Source organism: Heterocephalus glaber, unplaced genomic scaffold, assembly GCF_053883595.1.
Source record: "Heterocephalus glaber isolate CG9 unplaced genomic scaffold, H.glaber_assembly_v1.0 deba00001481, whole genome shotgun sequence".
Taxonomy (NCBI): domain Eukaryota; kingdom Metazoa; phylum Chordata; class Mammalia; order Rodentia; family Bathyergidae; genus Heterocephalus; species Heterocephalus glaber.
Genome location: NW_028258317.1, coordinates 15,637,330 through 15,658,693, shown reverse-complemented (window position 1 = coordinate 15,658,693; position 21,364 = coordinate 15,637,330). Strand labels below are relative to the sequence as shown.

Sequence of the window (21,364 nt, the reverse complement as noted above, 5' to 3'; positions counted from 1 at the left end):
TGAACTCTGAAAGTTTGAATGTTAACATGACATTAGCTCAGTGGCACCGTGCCTGCCTTACAAGCTCAAGGTCCTGAGTTTGATCCCCAGTACCAAAAAACCCACCTCTCTCTGGCTCTTTTTCTTCACAAAAACAGTTCATGATTATTATAGAGAAATAGACGAACTAAAAGCAAAACAGAATTGGCCAATAAGCCTACTAACTGTAGATGACATAGTTGATATCTTACTGTCTTCCCAGTCTTTTTGAGTGTATGTGTTTGTTTATATAATATATATACATGCCTGAAAAGGACACAATGTTATTGAATTGTAGAGAACAATTTTAAGTTATTTGGAATAAGATTTATGAATACAAGATATATTATACTTCACATAACAAAATACTTTAATAAATATTTTGTTATTTATGTTAAGGGTTTAGCTTTAGATTTTTGCGGTAGCTATAGCTCATACAATACAGATTCTTGGCATGAGAGTTGCTTGTAACCAAATTATTCTCTATTTTGTCATCTCTTGGTTTCCTTTGTTGTCGACATTTACCACAGTGGAGCAGCTTTACATATTGGAAGCAACGTGTTATTCCTAAATGCTTACATTAATATATTTTCTGTGTGGTTCTTTGTATCTCCCATAGCTTAAAATTCAGCTGTCCAAATACTTTGTTAGATGGGTATAGAATATTATAATATAATCTCTCAGATTAATTCAGGTTGCAACTGAAATTACTCTATCTAGCATTAGGAAACTGTACCTTTGTGGTCCTCAGAGAGAGGTAGTTGGTTCTCTTTATAGAATTTTAAATAACTCAAGTGACCGAGGATGAGATGATGTTTTTCTTTAGGTCTCAAAACTGTGCAAAAACTATTAAAATGCCACCTCTTTCATCATTTTTAGTTGCATCCTTTCTCTCCCCAAATTCCTTCAGCAACTCAGTTAGACCTCTCTTTTTAGCCCTTGTTTAATCATGAGTATGGTGGATCTTGTGTCTCTGCCACACCCAATCTGCCCACTGCCCTATTTTCCCTCCCTAGTTGGTCTTTTTGACCAAACTAAGAACAAAAAGTATCAGTGCAAGTGACTGTTAATGTAAAGAAATCTCTAAAATGAAATAATCTTATTCCTAGGATAATGTTCTAATCTTGGAGAGTTTTATTGGGCTGGTATATACCCCATGTCCAGGGAGATCTTTTGCTTATCACTCCATGAATCAACCCATCACCCTTCTTGCCACATTGTCAAACCCTTTAAACTTTCAGACTCATTTGGATCAGGACACAAAAGCATGAGCTTTGCTTCTGATCAAGGTAATTACAGAAAGGTATTAGATACTTCTACACTTAGAATAATCATTTTAGCTAAGGTTGGGTCTTGCTCTGTTGCCCAGGATGGGCTTGAAATTGTAATCCTCCTGCTTCAGCCTCTTCAGTAGCTGGGAGTACAGGTATGTGCCACCATGCCCTCACTTTGGATAAATTTTTAAATTTATGACTACTCAGTTAATAGATTTGAGACATTTTCCTGACCCATTGGATTGTCTTAAATCTGAATTGACCTGGTCTCAGTTGAGATGCTTATATAAAAAGTGGAAAATATCTGGGAAGATATTACTCTTATCTTCAATCTACTACATAATGAACATTTACCTAACAGTATCATTATTTGGGCAGTCATATTATAGCAGATAGGCTATTAATGACAAGAAATGAAGTAGAAATCAAATTTTGGGTTTTTTCAGATCTCTTTGCAAGTCATTAAGTAATGTAGTTTGTTTTTTGATACTGTTCTCTCCCTTGATATAATTATAGATATAATTATAGAATTACCCTTTTTCTCTGGGGTGTTCTTTAAACAAAAGCAAGTAATTCTGAATTATCAATCAATATATGGCAGTTTCAGTGAAACGATAAAGTGATCCAAGAAAGACCACACTGTCATTAACATTAGTAACACTTGTAGGTCTTATCTCACACTAGATCTCAGGAGACAGACTGTATGAGGTGTGGTACTTCCTCTAACAACCAAGTCAAGGCAAGAAACAAATACATAGAGCATTGTAGTAGGTGATAGATAAATGGCTAGAAGTGTGCTGTAGGGGCTTTAGAATATGGGAGTAATCACCATGGGAGGCCCAAACTGGACCAACAGTTTGGTTTTTAAAAAATGGAAAAGAAGGAGCATAGTATTTGGGGCAAGATAAATGGAATTAGCAAAAGCTCAGGCACTTAACTGTGTATTCTATTGACAGTAGCTAGACTTGTTTGGTAAAATGAAGAGTTCAGATAAGGGAAATGTAGAAACGAGAGAGAACAAGTGAGTTGGAAGGGTAGGTAAGAGCTGGGCTGTGATGAACCTTGAAATACTGTGTTAGAGTTTTAGACTTTGTGCTAGAGGTATTGGGGATTGGTTTTTGAGCAAGAAAGACTATGATTTTAAAAAATTCATTCAGTGATAAATGGAATTGTGCACTCAGAAATGGTATTATGTTGTTATTCTTAACTTCTGTACCCTTGACAGTTATCATTCATACAGCTCTCAACTTTTTCCCCGTTAAGCCTAGGCTTAGCGTTAGAATTTTTTTTTCAGGCTAGCACTCCATGCAGGCAGTTCTAGTTGATGGTAATTGGCAATCCTGGAGAACTCTGTTGCCCCTGGTTGAGAGGGTAGACAGATTGGTAGCAGAGATCGAATTGTCTGTTTGAGATATAAGAAGATATGTCCTTGAACTAGCCAGCAGTGACAGTGTGGGTCTGGAAAAGAAAGATGAGGTATTAGAAATTCAAGTAAACTTGACTGGCCAGATTAACAAGATATTGAGGAAAACGGAAGGAGGGAGAAATAAAAGCTACTCTGGTGACAGTATTAACAAAGGACCCCAAGTGATCTGTCCAGGGAAGATCTTTTCATAAGGCTAATTTATTCTTGTTAGAAATAATTAACTAGTTTGTATGTTCTTACAACTAAAAAGTCACCTCCTTTCCATCTTCTGCTTTTTGTAGAGCTTTTTATTTGTAAATTTGTAAATGTCTGTTACATAGTGATTATGTGATAATGATAAGCTAAGTAAGTAGCATGCCATATAACGTAAGAATTTTCTGAAACACATTGTTTAAGAATCAGAGAATCTTCTGTCTACAACAGTAGACCCTTGACTTACAAACTCAATTAGTTCCCGAGGGCTTGTTGTAACTCAAGTTGGTCAGTTGAAGGCTCAGGCTCCTCTACACAGCCTTCAAAGTCTCTCTCTTGTACACAGGCAGATCTCAGTGTCCTTAGAGAGACATTGGGCCAGGATTTCTCAATTAACCTCAGGAAAGGATGTTGTAATGTTCCTTCCAGAACTCTTTAAGGGTTAAATCTGTACCTGAGACCATCTGGAAGCACAAGCAGCCAGCATTTGGGTTGTAACTCAAGTCTTTTTAAGTTAAAACTAAGATCCTAGTTGTAACTTAACCCATGTTGTTTATATGTAAGGCCCTTTGTAACTCAAGGGTCTACTATAATTTGAGCTGAAAACTTTTGACTACCTGTCTTCTGTACTAAATGATGAGCTCATTCAGTATCCTGTCTCTGGTTAGTTTCTGCTTCCAGGGTCTTGAGTTACAGTGCTATTATTTCTAACTTCTTTTGTCTTGTTTTTTTTTTTTTTTTTTTGTCTTTTGTCTTTTAATTGAATAGTCAAAAAATCTGAGTCTGGAAGATGTGACCACAGGTGGTGAAAATTATGTGGCTGGATTAATAGACTATGAATGGTGTGAAGACAATTTATCAACTCCCCAAACACCACAGGTTGGTAGTTTTTAATTACTATTTAAAAGAGTACACTATATGTTTAAGTTATGAAAACATGTATACTAACCTGAAATCAAGTGTTTGCTTGCAAATTTATTGAATTTGTAGACCACTGAAAATATTAATGAGAGATTATTGGAATATGTATGAAAGGGAAATGTATTATTTTCAAGTTTAAGAAAGCTAAGATTCCATTTTGAAGCATTTTATTGCTCCATTTTTAAAAAATGAAGAATAATTTATATGTAGTTAAATAGGTTTTTAAACCTATTTTTTTTTCGCAGTACTGGGAATTGAACACAAAACTTTGCTCATTTTAGTTTTTAATTTTTATTTTTATTAGTACATGTTTGTAGTACACAATGATTGATCACCTTTATTCTTCTTGCAGTTTGTTGAGCTTCTTGGGAATGTGGATTAATGTTTTTCGTCTAGTTTGCAAATTTTGGGCCATTATTTTTCAAATACTTCTCTCTGTTCTCATCTGGTATTCCTCTTATACGCATATATTGGCATACATCTTGTTGTTGTTCAGTTTTCTGATGCTTTATTCATTTTTCCTTTTTCCTTCTGTTCTTCAGATAGATAATTTCACTTAGTCTATTTCCAAATTTGCTGATTTTTTCTTTTGCCTACTTAAAATGCTATTGAACTCCTCTGATAAATTTTTCATTATAATTATTATACTTTTCAACTCTAGAATTTCTGTTCTTTTAAATATGCTATTAACATGCTACTTGTGACATAGTTTTTATACTTTCCTTTGGTTCTGTCAGTATGCTTTTTTGTTCTTTGAATACATATGAAACTGATTAAAATAGTCTTTGGTTAAGTCCAATCTCTAGGCTTCTCCAAGGACAGTTTCTATTGATTGTTTTTTCCCCTGTATATGGGGCACACTTTAATATTCCTTTGCATGCTTATGTCTTTTAAAATTGGACATTTTAAATAACATGGCAACTCTGATAGTCAGATATACTTCCTTCTCTAGGATTTGATGTTGCTAGTTGTTATTCAGTGGCTTTTCTGAACTACTTCTGTAAAGTCTGTATTCTTCATATATGGTCACAGAAGTCTTTGCTGAATTATCATAGCAATCAACTAATGCTTACAATGGAGATTTTCTTAGATGCAGAATCAAAAATCTTTGTAAGGGGATATGGGAGCATGTTTTCAGTACACAGCCAGGCATTTGACAACCACTTTAGCTTTCACTTCCTGTTTGTGCAGGGTTTCAACATTGGGTGAGCTTGAGAATTTAGAGAATCTTTTCAGGTCTTTCCTGAGTAAGTACATCAGTCCTGAGAATGTGCACAGTATATGGCCTTCTGATTCCAAGGTACATGTCAGAGCTTTTCACAGCCATTGTGGACATCTCATTCTTCATTTTTTCCTTTTAAGTGTTTTGGTTAGTCTTTTGTTTTCCTCAATTGTTACCTACTGCCACAAGCAGTTTTCCATTGTCTGCCTTATTTTTTTCCTCCCCTCCCCTCCTCGGACCAAACCCACAGCCTTTGCAATGAGCTACATTCTCAGCCCTTTTTTATTTTATATTTTGAGATAAGGTCTCACTAAGTTTCCTAGGTTGGGCTTGAACTTGAGATCCTCCTTTCACAGCTTCTCAGAGTGCTGAAATTACAGGCAATTTTAATGAATAGCTCTGGGGAAAAGACTTCACAGTGGACTAGAGTTGAGTCAGCCTTGAGAGTAGGGTGGGGTTTTCCTAGGAACTAACAGACAGGTTAGGTAATGACAGTTCTCTGAATGTAAAGCTTCAAGGAAACTCTAACCTCTTCTGCCCTCTCCAATAGCTCCAGGCTGCTGGTTTTGGTTTTCATCATGATTGTGGGCTGTTGGTTCCTAAAGTTACCACAGAGAGCTAAGGAGAAAGGGATAGGCAAGATAAAATGTCACAAAGCTTGCTGATCTTACTTAACTACTTTTGTTGAAAAAATGCTGTGAGCCTTGGCTCATACAGCAGAGTTCTGAAAGAATAGCAGTGTAGTCTGATAATGGATATGGAGATTTAAAGGTTAAGACTTGAACTTTTTCCAAATTTAATCTTAAATTCAGTGTAATTTCAACTTTTGAGTTTATGTGAAGCTTGTCAAATGACTTTAAAATATATATGGAAATGCAGAAGAGTAAGAATAGCTGAAATATTCCTGAAGATTAAGAACAAGAAGGGATGAAATTGACCAACCAGATATAGACTATTAGGAAAGTACATAAATTAAGTAAGATGTGCATTATCGGTACAAATAAACCAATAAAACCTTTCATGCCCTTATATTTTAGACAAATCTCATAAAAATAATGTAACTATTTGATATATAAATCGAAACTCTTTGTCTCTTGAGCTTAACCAACCTATATTTGTTTGTCTTTTTTTTTTGGTAGTGGGACTAGAACTCAGGGACTTGCTCTTCCTAGGCAGGCGCTGCGCAGCTGAGCTACAGTCCCAGCCCAAACTGTATTTATTCGATAGCTAACGTACTTATCATTTATCTGCCATCTTATTTTATGTTTTAGTTTATCTCACTTTTTCTCAATTCCTCTTCTCAATTCACTATTTCCCAATTCCTCTTCCTTTCTTTAAAATTTTAAAAATACTTTTTATCCATCATTTCTGTAAAAGTATTTTAACTTTTTTTTTTGCTAATAATCACTGATCAACATTTTATTTTTTGGTACATGTTAGAGGCAAAACATGGCAGCCTAGGTGTAGGAATCATTTCTTAGGAATTATTTGTGGCCATTCTGAATATTGCCTAAGTTTTTAGGTATGTTTAAACACTGACTCTGAAACATGTTGAAAATTACCTGTCAGTGGAATGGACTGAAGTGATCTACCTATACTAAAGAGAACCAAATATACATTTTCAAATTTCCTAGTATTGCCAATAACATTCTTTTAATAGTACTTAATTTTAATAAAAACAGTGCAAGGTAATTTGCAAGTGATTAAGGCATGTTGTAAAGAAATTGACTTTTCTTCCTCACTGTGCTTTATCTAGTAACTTTTTTTTCCCAGTTTACCAAGCATTGGACAGAATCAAATGGCCTAGAGTCTAAATCATTAACTCCGGTACCATGCAGAGCATCTGCAAATAAATTAAAGAACAAAGAGAATGTATATACTCCTAAGACCACTATAAAGAATGAAGAGAACTTTATGTTTCCTGAGCCTAAGACTCCAGTTAATAAGAACCAACATAAAAGAGAAATACTTACTACACCAAATCATTACACTACACCCTCAAAAGGTATTTGCTAAGTGATTTAAGCAGTGATTTAAAAAGCTTTAAATTTCATTCCTTTGGCTATGTTAAATAAACATATATTAGGCCAGAAATTACTAGTAGCATTGCTCTCGAGAATTTCTCAGAGAAGTCAAGTTGCTTTTTTTTTTCTTAAATCTTGTTACTCTGCGTTAGTTGAAATGAAAGCGTATTGGGTATTTTCAAATGGTAATGTTTTTCTTTTTTCCATTTTTATAAGATTGATACATAGTATCATAGGATGTCAAAACTGAAAGACAAGTTAAGAGCTTATCTAATTCAATTCCCATTTTTACTGTTTAGCAACTTGTGACTCAGATTAGTGAAGTGATTTTGCTCAACCTCATATCCAGGTTTAAATCTTTCTTGCCCATTTATCACTTCTAGTATCTGGTCCTGCTCTGCCCTGTTACATTGCCACTAAACGCAGCAGGGCCTTCCAGATATCTATGTCAGTGTCCAGATACCACAATCCTCTCATTTCCCTTGGTTTCTTCTCAAAAAAGTTTTTTTTTTTTGGTACTGGGGATCAAACTCGGGACCTTGCGCTTCCCAGGCAGGTGGCAGAACCGCTGAGCTAAATCCCTGGCCCTTCTTCTCAAATTTAATCATTACCATTTATTTAAACTGTTTCCTTTATGATGTTTCAGGGTTTTGGTTGACTGGACACATTGCTCTTTTTCAGCATGCCTCTTAAAATATAGAACTAGACCCAGTTTCCTAGGATGGGGTTTCACAAGATAAGGGTCTAAGTGTGACAGCAGAGACTGTCTGCCTTATTTAGTGCAGCCTCTCATAGGGTGTGGTAGTGGCCATATTGCCAAATGAAGAAATAAATTAGAATGTGAAGGAATTTTATTTACCTTGATCTAGTCTATGTCATTATTTTAAATGGGCCCTAAGCTTTATTAGCCCCCTTTCAAGTAATTGTGACCTTCTCTTGGGTTTTATTAAGGCCTTAGCGAACCCAAACTCTGAAGCCTTGCCATGTGAACTGCTGCCAAACTACTTCTTACTGTTGTGCTTCTAGTTTGCTAATGGACCTAACAGTCAGTTCAAGAGGTCAACTTATTATCCATGAAGATATTATAGAAGACTATGCCTGAATATTTGTTAGGAAGGCCCATTACATTAATGGCATTTTCCATTTTGTCAACTCAAATAATACTTTTCCCCAAAGCTGTGAGGCCAGTTTGCTGTGATGATATGTATTTGTGTGTATAGCTGCCTGTGCTTGTTATGAGGATTCAGTGAAATAACATCTGAACAGAGTAGGACCTTATTTCTCTTAACTACAGTGTCCTTTATGAATCAGGTTAAACAGGGAAATAAGATGGACCTTAGCTTGTCTTAGTTCATTCAGAGATTTTTAAAAAACCCTTTGATAGTACTATATAATCACTTTCATTATTGATAGTTTTTACTTTTTATGTAACTCTAAGGTTTTGAAATGTATATAGTTTGGAATTTATTTTATAATCTTTTTTTTTTTTTTTGGTGTCGGGGATCGAACTTGGGTCCTTGCCGCTTGCGCAGCAGGCGGCGAAACCACTGAGCTAAATCCCTGGCCCTGGAATTTATTTTATAATCTTAAAGTCATCAGTTTACATATCTTGTCCCTGTGAGATTGTGTTGGTCAAAATCTATTATTGAGGGCTGGGGATTCAGTTCAGTGGTTCTGCTGCCTGCCTCGCAAGCATAAGAACCTGAGTTCGATCCCCAGTACCAAAAAAAACCCCATATTACAGTTATGGGTGGGCTGGGGATTTAGCTCAGTGGTTCTGCTACCTGCCTCACAAATGCAAGGTTCCGAGTTTGATCCCTGGTACCAAAAAAAAACCCCTATTATTGGCTGTTTTCTTTAAACATAAGAGCTGCATAAGGGAACAAGTGGGTGAAGTTAAAATTGATAGCTTCCACTTAGTGCATTTTACTTTCACTCTGAGTTATTTTTGACAGATATTAATTTCATTTTTGTGACTGCTATACAATCCTGTCAGTGGTAGTTGTGAGAAGGTACCTATATATGGTAGCAGATACTCCTAGTCTACAAAGATGAAAACTGGTATTTCTGATTGATCTTACTTTCTTGTTCTTGTGAAAATAGAGCTTAAGAGTTATATATAAAACCAAACTCGCAATCTCTTCTTAAACACTTGATGATGGATCTTCATTGTCATATAGCAAATATTATTATCTCTAAAGGCATAGAACTTTTAGATCATGAACAAAAAGTTAATTAATCAGTGGTAACCAGATTTGTTGCCTCTTTTTTTTTTTTTCTTTTTGGTACCAGGGCTCGAACTTAGGACCTTGCGCTTGTGAGGCAGGCGGCGGCACCACTGAGCTAAATCCCCTGCCCAGTAACCAGATTTGTTAATGCAGATTTGTCACAAACTATCTGGGATGCAAATACCTTGCCTAAAGTATTAAATTCTGGAACAGAAATATATAAAAAAAAAATAACAAAGTTCATATCTCTTTAATAACTTTTGCCAAGATTTCACAGGCATTGATCATTTTGCCTAACAGGGTTGAATGGAGCTGACTATTGAATTGATACCTTTCAATGCTATATCAGTTAAAGGCATAAATTAGACTATTGTATAAATATAGATTGACTTTAATTTATAGAAAGAGGGGCCAGGGATTTAGCTCAGTGGCACCGTGCCTGCCTTCCAAGCACAAGGTCCTGAGTTCAGTCTTTGGTACTGAAAAAAAAATTAATTTAGGAAAGAGGAATCAGTACTCATGAAATTTGTATTTATTTGATCAATTTAGATTATCATGTGATATTTATAAAATAACACATATGAACTCAATTTTCAGTGACGTAAAAGAAAGCTACACATGCAAGGCAAAATGATTTTTGCTTTTATTATAAATTACATGACAACATTTCTTTAAATAGAATCTTTAACTTTGCTGGCCAAATGATTACAGTATTTCTGAGTCAATGAATAAAAGGACATAAATTATTGATAGACATTTCAAAACCATAGTGTATCAGCTGCATATGATTTGTATTTGTTGTTTTTCTAATAGCCAGAAACCAGTGCCAGAAAGAAACCCCAATTAAAACAGCAATGAATTCAGTAGGAACAGACAAGTTAATGACAGGTGTCATTAGTCCTGAGAGGCGGTAAGTGTTCAGTTTTTGGGATTCTTTGTTCTTTAGTATACATAATGAGATTTCTCTTTTCTTCTGTGACATACCTGGTTAAGGTGAACTGTGACATAAATGCTGTTGGAGACTAGACTGCAGGGACATCTGTCTTCATGAGGATGGTCTGTGGCCATTACTGGAGCTATTACCCCTACCCTCATGGGGTAGAATTGTGAAACTGGTGACCAGCAGTGGGACTGGTCCCTCTTGATGTTCACTTTCTCCAATTTTTTTGCCAGAGTATAGCAATCCACTAGCAGGCAGCATTCTCTCAAGTAGTAAGGGGTCCTAACTGGTGTTTCAGAGGAAACCTACTCCTCTTGGATGAAAATCTGTGCAGCACAAGTGACCCTTCATTTATATTCTCTCTCTCTCTCTCTCTCTCTTCCTCTCTCCCTCCCTCCCTCCCTTCCTTCCTTCTCTAGGGATTTAACTCAGGGCCTTACACATGCTAGGCAACACTCTACAAACCTTTTTACAATTTTGAGACAGTCTTGCTAAGTTGCCTAGGCTGGCCTTGACCTTGAGATCATCCTGCTTTGGCTTATCAGTAACTGGGATTATAGGTGTGCCCTGTCATGCCTGGTGCTTTTATTTTACCACTATTTTTTTTTTTCTTTTGAAGCATGATACATTTTGGGTCAGCTAGAGGAATTAGAATGTGAGCTGTATAATAGATGATTTTAAGGAATTACTATTAATTTTTTTTTTTTTTGGTACCAGGGATCGAACTCAGGTCTTTGTGCTTGCAAGGCAGGCAGTGGAACCACTGAGCTAAATGCCTGGCCCAAATTTTTAAATGTGGTGATGGTATTGTGATTGGGTAAAAATGTTCTTATTCATTGGAGGTGCAAGCTAAAATGTTTCAGAGTGAAATATTTTGACATGTTCAGATAGCTCAGCAAATGTTGACATATATTCAATGTATTTATAGTCTGTATATGGAGAGAAAGCCAGTGTGGCAAAATGTTAACTATTGTTGAATCTAGGAGAACATATGGGTATTCATAGTACTATTCGTTACATTTTTTAATATATTTGACATCAATACAGAACACCCTCCAAAAAAACTAAGCAGATGAAGGGGAAAAATAGTTTTGCTGAGTGGCAGTTGGCTGGGGGCATGGGTGATGGCTCCTTTGGGGGAGGCACCTTTAGTGCCTTCAGAGGAGGAGTGAGATGATCTGGCCTAGACTGATCTCATTGAGGCACTGTGATGTGTAAAGAGACAAAAGCAGGGCCTGCGGGGGCCCCAGCAGGCAGGAGGCCCAGTGCTATTCCTGCTTTGTTGTTTTTTCAAAGGTGCCGCTCAGTGGAAGTGGATCTCAACCAGGCACATATAGAGGATACTCCAAAAAGAAAAGGAACCAAAGTGTTTGGGAGCCTTGAAAGGGGATTGGATAAGGTTATCACGGTGCTTACCAGGAGCAAAAGGAAGGGCTGTGCCAAAGACGGGCCGAGAAGGATGAAGGTAAGTGGACTGGAATTCTTCAATAAGGATTTCAAAGGCTGGCTGCTATTTTCTTTTTAAGAGAAGTATTGAATTGAGTAGTATTTTTATTAAGTAAGTAACTCATTCATTTAGTTAATTTTTTTAGCATTTAATATGTACATGTTTTAAGCAGTAGACCGAGAATACAGAGGTAAATGGGATAGTGAGTCTCTTCAAAGAGCAAATTCAAATATTCAAGATCAGATGGAGGGATTAATCACAGAGATGACATGGAGATGGGCAAGTATGGGTGTATATAGGGAGCTGAGAGCCGCCTTGAGGATGGGGACCTGAGTTCAGTTTTCCTATCTCTGACACATAGAAGAGTCACTGACCCATAGATACCTTTGTAGGTCCTCATGAAATATTTGAATGTATGGGAAGTTAATTTGAACTTTAAATATAGTGTGTGTGTGAGGAAAATAGTGAGTGACAGGCTGGGAAGTTAGGCTTGATCTTCCAAGCCTAACTTGCCAGCCTGTCACTCAAGGATCTGGCTAAAAGGTTTGTATCTTATTTGATAGACCTGTTGTGCTTTAAAAGGGGTTAATCTGTCAGGGCTGTGGACAGTATATTTGGTAGAGAAGGGAAGGAAAAATAAGCTATTAGATATAAAACTTTTCCTCTTGGGTTCTCTCTGAGCATTAGTTTCAACATTGAGTGAATGACATGTTTTGGAGGAAGTGGAAGAATTAAGAGATAAAGGAATGAATAAGACACAACCAATGCCCTTGAGGAACCCCCAGAGTGGCAGTGAAAACAGGCCAGGATGCTGCTCTGGTACATTGAGCTCCCCAGAGAAGGGAGAAGATGGTAGTGTTTTTACTGAATCTGTGTTTAGTTTTTGTGCTGAGACAAGCAGTTCTGGAGAGTTTGGGAAAGGAAAATATTGAGCTATTGGGAAGAAGTACTTTAGAAGAAAATGTGTTCTGAGATCTCATTTATGCCCTATCTCAAAGTAGAAGATAGCACTTATCCATTAGTATTTATTGCCTTGTTCAACTTATAATATAGCGCACTGAGTTTTATGTTATATGCAGCTATTTATTAGTATAATTTTATCTTTTTATTCTGAGGTTTCTCTAGCAGACAGGAAGTAATTCAAAACTTTATATTGGGATTAAGAAAACCATAGTGCCATTTCATTACAGAACACAAAATAAACTTAAGGAAATTTGCTAAGCAGTTATCAAATACTGATGGGAAATGTTCTAAAAATGTTCATCTATCTAAATTGTTTAAAACCTGAATTCGGGCCAAGAGCTTAGCTCAGTGGTGCTGTTACCTGCCTTGCAAGCGCAAGGTCCTGAGTTCGATCTCTGGTACCACAAGAAAAAAAAAAAAGAAAGAAAAAATTAAAAAAAAAAAAACCTCCCCCCTCCCGAATTCATTAATAGGAATTGCTGTGGTATTAGTTGGCCTTCTGTTTAGTCCCCCAGTACTTCCTAGATATGCGAGAAAAACCACTGTTTTGGGAATCAGAAGACTGGTCTAACACCAGCTTTATACCTTGTAGCTTGGATAGGTCATTTTATCCCTGGCTTCCTCCTTTTCTTCATTTGTGAGATCTGGAGATAATGCCTACCTTGGCAGCTCCATAAAGGTGAGCTATAGAAACAAGCTGTACAAATGAGATGCTCCATTGCATATGAAATGCTTTATTAATATAACATGTTGTTCCAGTGCAAAGGATCGTTATTGTCAACATTGAGCATTTTAACCCCACTGTCACAGAACCACAGTCCTAATTAGTGCAAACCTAAGATCTGAAACCATCTAACTTTGGATTTTTAACCTGTTTTAATGTTTCAAGCTTTTGCAGAAGTGAAAGACTTGTTTTAGGAAGTTAACCCTCTTTTCTACCAATATCTTATGTTAAAAATCACAAACATGGAAAAGTTGAAAGTATGATAGTATGATGAACACCTTAGTTTTTAAGATACCATATGCAATTAACCCTTCTTTTAGGAAGCACTTTACAAATATGAAATTTAAATAGATAAATTAGGATTGTTCTTTATTTTATAAAAGCAGAAATTAAATTATAATTTAGAAATATTCTTATTATTATCTTGACTAAGCCAGTTTAACTTGGTGAAGAGCCCTGCACTAGGAGCCAGGAAATGGGATTGGGGTCTCATCCTGGCTATGCTGCTTATTCCTTGTAGAACTTGAAGTACTGGCAACAAACTCTGACTATTTAACACTCAATTTCACGTTTGTTGTATTGGCATGTGATGTGAATTGTTATTTATCTGGTATTTTCTTTATATTGACACTTTCTAAAAATGGATGTATTGAGGTACAGTTGACGTACAATGAACTGTATGTTATTTAAAAAATTTACAGTTTTCTTATATATCAGTGATGACTTGTACCACAGTATGGGAAGCTCTGTCTTAAGAAATTTAGATCTCTTCTCTGAGCCACAGGTTCTTATTTTGAAAATTAAGATGGTTAGATCCTTTCCTACCTCAGCGTTTTGTTATTTATAAAAAGAACTCAGATTTCAAAGGCATAGCAACTATGATTTAGTTTGACAATGAAAGAACTGCTAGAAAGATAGGAATTTTTTTCTCCCTTTCTCTAGAACCTACTAAAATCATGCCTGGCACATAGGAAGTATCCAATAAATAGTTGTTGAAAGAAGGAAGAGATAGATATAAATTAGGAATAAAACCATTTCTTAGAATTATGCTAATGTCAATAAGAAAAATAAAACTTGACATTACTTCTTTAAATGAATGCCTATTAATTTATTTTCTTATAAAGTTGCAATAGAATCAGCTCCTGAAATTCTATAGTTGTCTTTAATGCAGAAAGAATTGAGGAAACATATCCAGCTATATACAAAGCAAGCTTTCTAGAGCATTTGTTGCATAATGTTTCTTTCTTTCTTTCTTTTTTTTTTTTTTTTTTTGGTACCGGGGATCAAACTCGGGTCCTTGTGCTTGCGAGGCAGGCAGCAGAACTACTGAGCTAAATCCCCAGCCCCTCTAGAACATTTGTTTCATCTTCCCACAGTTTACATTTCAGGACTGTTAATGTCTCTATCCTGATGTAGAAAGGGAGAAGCAGGTAAAGTTCAGATAGGTTGATGCCATTTTATATTAATTTATTTTATTTTTTGCTACCAGGGATCAAACTTGGAACCTTGTGCTTGCAAGACAGGCAGTGGAACCACTGAGCCAAATCCCCAGCCCAATATATTAATTTATTTTAAAAGATTTAGTAGGAAAGGAAGGCGAAAGTATAGAATGGATAATAAATGTGTAGTTCCTAATAAACATTTCTCCAAACTTCCCCAGTGCCATCTTAATTCAGGTAACAGAGAATTGGCTGTCAGTGTTCTCGGTATTTTCTTGAAATATCTCTGTTTGAAAAGGTGTTACAGCCAGCTATGGTGACACACACCTGTAATTTCAGTCTTAGGCAGGAAGATTATGAGTTTGAGGACAGCCTGGGCTACACAGCGAGACCCTGCCTCCTCCTACACAGTGAGAGAAAGAAAGAGGGAGGGGCTAGGGGGAGGGAGGGAGGAGGCTGAGAGAAGGTGTAATTTTGAGGAGTTTTATGTCTGTAGATCAGATAGGATGGACATTGTGCTGATATAAAGATTTACTCTCAGCCCTTCTTTTTTCCTTTTTAAAGCTTCACTATAATGTGACTACGACCAAACTAGTGAATCCTGATCAACTCTTGAATGAATTAATGTCTGTTCTCCCAAAGAAGCATGTTGACTTTGTACAAAAGGGGTAAGAAGCTTACTTAGAAATTGTTTCATTTATTACTTACTTGGACTTTGAAGAAATGTGGGTTGATTTTCTCCAACCTGCCACTTAAGTTTATTTTCCTCACCATTTTCCAAAAAGTTTTTATAGTTATCATTGTTCATAATTTATTCTCTTTTATTTGACCTAATAAGTATCCATATTGTCACCACTTTCAAAATTAGACTTTCATTTTAGACCAGGAAAAACTAAACTTCCAGTTTTCTTTTTTTTTTCTTTTGGTACAGGAAATCGAACTCAGGACCTTGTGCTTTCGAGGCAGGTGTGGTGCCACTGAGCTAAATCCCTGGCCCCCAATTGTAGTCTAAATTAATGAGCTACTTTGAACAATTCAGGATTTATACAGAACCCTCTTTATGACTGCCTATTTTGTGGGATTGGGTTTTTAGTACTTTAAGGAAGTTACTTCCCTATTCTTCAGTAAACTGTCTTCTTATGATGTTCTCATGCCTTGAATAGCTATGTTTTGTTACCCAAGATGTTTATATTTCTAGGCATTTTTACTAATTTATGTCTCTAAAATTTCTTTATTAAAGCAGCTAAGTAGAGCCACTAATAGATTTATCAAAGCCATGTAAACAGAATAGTTATTATAGAGTAATATTTTAAGAAACAATCTTGTGCAAATGTAATTTCACTTTTTACTACCTGTAAATGTTGATAAACATTACTTGCGTAAACCCAGATTTTCTCCTTTTGGCTTCATTAGAACACATCCGTTTAACTCAGTTTGCTCGCTTCTTCATACTTGGTGGCTTGTTTGGAAAATCTTTAGCCAAATCTCTTATCACAGGCTTTTGGATGGTCTTTCCTTCAGTGTGTAATCTCTATTAGATCACTAACTGGATGCTAACCAATACTTTGTCTCCCTAACTTCCTGAGCAACCAGAAGATCTCTGTTCTGACCCCTTTCTTTTCCTTTTACTTTGTTTTTATCTTGTTTTGGATAAAGGAGAAAGACGAAGTCATTTTTCAGTGGGGTGATGTTACTAATCTCAGTTATGTTGCATTATTATGTTTTTCCAATAAGGACAAAATGCTTTCAAACTAAATTGTTTCATGCTTCATCCTCCTTAACTACTGAGGCTGGAGGATCACAAATTTGAGGCCATCCTGGGCAACTTAATTTATTAAGACTCTGTCTCAATAAATGGATGATGGATGGATAGGAGTGTAGGGGGGAGACGCAGAGAGCTGGGGCTATATAGCTTAGTGGTAGAGGCTTGCCACAAAAGAAAAGTAAAAAAGAACTTTACAGGGTGCTCCTTTGGCATTTCTGATTTGACTGCTTATTTTTCTTAAGAGATCAAGCTCCTTCCCCAAAATACATAAGTTAATAAGATAAGAATGATAATTTGTGAAATTTCATAATACATAACAAGCAACAAAATAATTTCTCTATATTTTTGTAGAAAAGTGCCCAATCTTATGTCCTTAAATATTTAGAACTGAAATTTAAAATCAGTTATAGTATTTATTGTTAATTTAAGGTCAGTAAGACAAATACAACTCTATAATTTCACTTAGATGAATTAAATTTATGCAAATTTTCAGGACCATTCCTATTTCTTTCTCTTTTTTTGTGTTTTATAAATTTTATTGGTACATTTTAGATATACATAATGATAACATTCATCATAGGGAATTTGTGCTGTACATGATATAATTTGCTTCTTTTTTTTCCCCATTCCTCTCCCCTCCCTTCATTTCTGTTTCTTAAGATGAGATTAACGCTGTATTCTTCCTGGGCTTTTCTGTCATCAAGGTAGCTAATGTAGTAGTTCTGACATTAAATGTCCCACTGTGGGAAAGTACCATCTCTTTGGGCTGTCTCTTGCTTTTTTTTCTGCTGTAAAATGTTGAGAATCATTACTTCTTGTTACTATTAGGAAACTCTCAAAAATATATGTCCTTCTGATAAGATAATGGTTTCAGTTTTATTTACATGAAAGACCCATGTTTCTGACAAGATGCGTATATACAAAATATTCTTAATCTTCCCTGTGCTTTCCTTTGTTCTGAACATTGTGAAAATAGCCTAATGTTCCTGGATTACTGTTGGAAAGGTTGCATAAAGAACGCCAGATTTCCCAAGCATGAGTGGTATGTATAGCTATGAAAGAAGGGCTTTTCTCTGGAGCATGAGAATTGTGGTAAAGCTTTTTCATCTTTATTCTTTTTTAGGATCTTTGTTCAGCTTCTGGGAATACTCCATCACTAAAGCATAGCTAGGCCATTTGGAAACTAAACAGTAGCACTTTGCTAAGTATGAAATAATATCTCATTTCCCCTTCCAGCTTCTTAGAAGCTTAGAAACCTTTGGTACAGTACAGAATATTCATGATTTTCTGACTAACTGGTATCTTATTTTGTTTTTCACAGCTATACACTGAAGTGTCAAACACAGTCAGATTTTGGCAAAGTGACAATGCAGTTTGAACTAGAAGTATGCCAGCTTCAAAAGCCTGACGTGGTGGGTATCAGGAGGCAGAGACTTAAGGGTGATGCCTGGGTTTACAAGAGATTAGTGGAAGATATCCTGTCTAGCTGCAAGGTGTAATTGATGGATGGTTTCTATCCTGCCTGCTTGAACATGAGTGTGATATAGCCTACATGGAGACTGGTATAATTAGTTTGATTTTAAAGTCCATTGGAACTACAAACTCATTTCTAAAGAGCTGTCTTAAAGACTAATACCTTTTTGCCTTTAAATAAAAAGTATTATTTTGTGAATGAAACTAAGGCAAGCCCATCTGTCATTATCTGTTACTGTCTCTTTTAATCATGTGGCATTGTTTATTAATAATTGTTGACTTTCCTAGATTCTGATCCGTATGTGGATGTAAGCTCTTACCTATGTCTCCTTTTAATGTATAATTTCTTTCTGAAATAAAACTATTCGTGAATGTAGCAGGCTTCTCTTTTGTGTGTTTGATTTTGATCCAAATAAAACCTCGAATGGCTTCCTGATTATTAAATAGAGACTATTTGGAGTATGTTTTATCTGTTATCAAATATGCCTTGGGCAGAAAAACAGATAAGAATTCATTTACATAATCTTTTCCTGTCTGTGATTTAAGTAGGATTTATTGAGATCGTTAACTAAGTCACAGCTGTGGTTACTAGAGTTAAACAACACATTTAATGTGTTGAATAAAAGAGTATTGACATCAGTAAGTATGTTCAGTCAACAATGATAAGTATCCGAACTGTGAACCCCCATGAAATGTTACTTTATGGTAATTTCCCTAAGTCTCAGTGTTGGCCCCAAATTTATATTTTTATTTCATTTTATTGGTCTCTGTAGGCCAGAACTCAAGTTACATTTGTATGGATTTTACCAATTAAACTAGTTTGAGAAAAAATAGCACTACTTCTAGCCAGTAGTGAGGGAATGTTTTGTCATTCATTTATTCAATAAACATTTACTAAGAGCTTACAAGTGTTAGGTCCTAGAGCTGAAGATGATACTATATAGTAAACTCAGGGGTCAGAGTCTGCTGCTGATGTGTAGACCAGTATTTATAGCATAGAGGAGGTGATCTGAAAGTAGGAACGACTTCTTGGAAGAGATAGCATTTATTCTTGAAGGATATATAGGGGTTCTCTAGAAAGAGAAAAGGATAGAGAGTGACATTCTTGACAGAGGATTATGTACAAAAAGACGTGAAATTATAAAATGACATTAAGTGTTTAGGGGTAGAATCAGAAAGTGGTACACGGGTAAGTAGCAGGGGATGAAAGTTGAAGTTTAGCCAAAAATAAGTCGTGAAGGAACTAGAACTAAACTAAATGCTTTGGGAGAGGAAAGCTATCAAGGGATCTTATATTTTTAAATAACAGTTTTATTGAAATATAATTCACATACTTTAAGATTCACCACTTTAAAATGTGTACATTTTGGTGGATTTTAGTATAGTCACAGTTGTGCAATCATCACCACAATCTAATTTTATAATATTTTCATCTCCAAAAGAAACCCTGTACCTATTGGTGATGGTCACTTTCCATTTCCCTCCCTAGCAACCACTAATTTATTTTCTGTCTCTATGGATTAACTGTTCTATACATTTCATACAAATGATGGCATATAATATATTGTCTTTGGGGGCTCGCTTTTTTCTCCTAAGATTTTCAGGATTTATCATGTGGACTATATTGGTACTTTGTTCTGTTTTACATCTGAGTAATATGCCATGGTATGGATATATCACATTTTATCCATTTACCAGAACATTCCTAAGTGGACATTAGATTGCTTACTACTTTTGGCTATTATGAATAATGATGCTGTGAACATTAGTGTACAAGTTTTTGTGTGGACATATGTTTTTGTTTTCTTGTGTATATACCAAGGAGTGAAATTGCTTGGGTAATTTAACTTGGTTCTTGAGGAACCATCAAATTGTACTGTTTTACAATCCTACCAGTGATATATAAGGATTCTAATTTTTGCATATTTCTTTAACACTTGTATTGTGTGCTTTTTTTTTGACCCATCCTAGTAGATGTGAAGGAGCATCTCATTGTGGATCATTGCTTTCCCCTACTGATTAAAGATGTTGAGCATCTTTTCATGTGCTTATTGGTCATTTATATATCTTTTTTGAAGAAATATTTATATCTGTTGCCCATTTTTAATTGAGTTTTTATGTTGAGTGGTAAGAGTACTTATATATATTCTATATATAAGTTCTTTATCAACAATATGATGTATATGGCAATGATTTGTTAGCAAATATATGATATACAAATATTTTTCCCATTCCGTGTGTTTTTAACTTTCTTGATGGTGTATTAGATGAATAAATTAATTTTCTCAAGTTTAATTTATCTATTTATGTAAGGGAAAGATTACTCTTCTTTATTTTTTAAATTTTTATTTTTTTGCTACTGGGGATCGAACTCGAGTCCTTGTGCTTGCAAGGCAGGCGATTACTCTTCTAACTCTATGGAAGATGGCATGGTTTGGCAGTGAATTGCATTTTTTTTTTTCTGGTACCAGGGATCAAACTGGGGTCCTTGCACTTGCAAGGCATGCGGCGGAACCATAGAGCTAAATCCCCGGCCCTTTGCAAAAATTTTTTACCATGACATGGGAAGCACACATAATGTGAACACTTGTACATTAATAGTATCTCATTTTGGTTTTAATTTGGATTTTCATTATAACTTTGAGATCTGTCACATAAACATGTATAACAGCTTAGCCTTACTCTTAAGGGATAGTGTTACCTATTTGTTTTTTGTTTTTTTGAGACAGGATCTCACTTTATAGTGCAGGTTGGCCTTGAACTCACTATGTAGCCCAGGCTGGCCTCCAACTCATGGTGATCCTCCTGCCTCAGCCTCCCAAGTGCTGAGATTGCAGATGTGTGGCACCACTCGTGGCACAATTATCTACTTTATCTTTTATTTATTGTTTTTTTTTTTTTGGTACCTGGTGATCGAACTTGGGACCTTGTGCTTGCGAGGCAGGCAGCAGAACCAGAGCTAAATCCCTGGCCCACTATTATCTATTTTAAACAGCTAGTCTGACAGTTGTAATCATTAAATTGGAGCTCTAAGTACATTTACTTAAAAAATTTAAAATAAATTTGGGATCAGATTTGTTGAGATGTAATTTATATACAGTAATTTGGGGGGTATATACTTTTTTTTTGTAAGGGGGGTATATACTTTAAAAAGTTTTAATGGTAGTTGTATAACTATCAACATAGTTGAAATTCGAACATTTTTGTCACTTCAAAAAACTTCCTCTTTTTTTTTTTTTTGGTGTGGGGGGGGGCGGTCAGAGGTCGAACTTGGGACCTTGAGCTTTCGAGGCAGGCCCCTGAACCAC

General features: G+C 35.7%; 1 protein-coding gene across 5 annotated transcripts in view; it reads left to right on the top strand.

Moving 5' to 3' along the window:
• Positions 1-18,432, top strand: part of Melk (maternal embryonic leucine zipper kinase) — a 94,622-nt gene extending 76,190 nt beyond the window's left edge. For 3 of the 5 annotated variants that reach the window (XM_087183690.1, XM_087183691.1, XM_087183692.1), the window contains 6 exons: positions 3,679-3,789; positions 6,827-7,058; positions 10,119-10,215; positions 11,542-11,710; positions 15,383-15,486; positions 17,905-18,260. In XM_087183690.1, coding sequence (XP_087039816.1) covers positions 3,679-3,789; positions 6,827-7,058; positions 10,119-10,215; positions 11,542-11,710; positions 15,383-15,486; positions 17,905-18,082 — 891 coding nt within the window. In that variant the 3' untranslated portion in view covers positions 18,083-18,260. Of the gene's footprint in view, positions 1-3,678; positions 3,790-6,826; positions 7,059-10,118; positions 10,216-11,541; positions 11,711-15,382; positions 15,487-17,904 lie in introns of all 5 variants that reach the window. The other 2 variants (XM_087183689.1, XM_087183688.1) reach the window with 1 other exon arrangement.
• Positions 18,433-21,364: the final 2,932 nt, after the last annotated feature.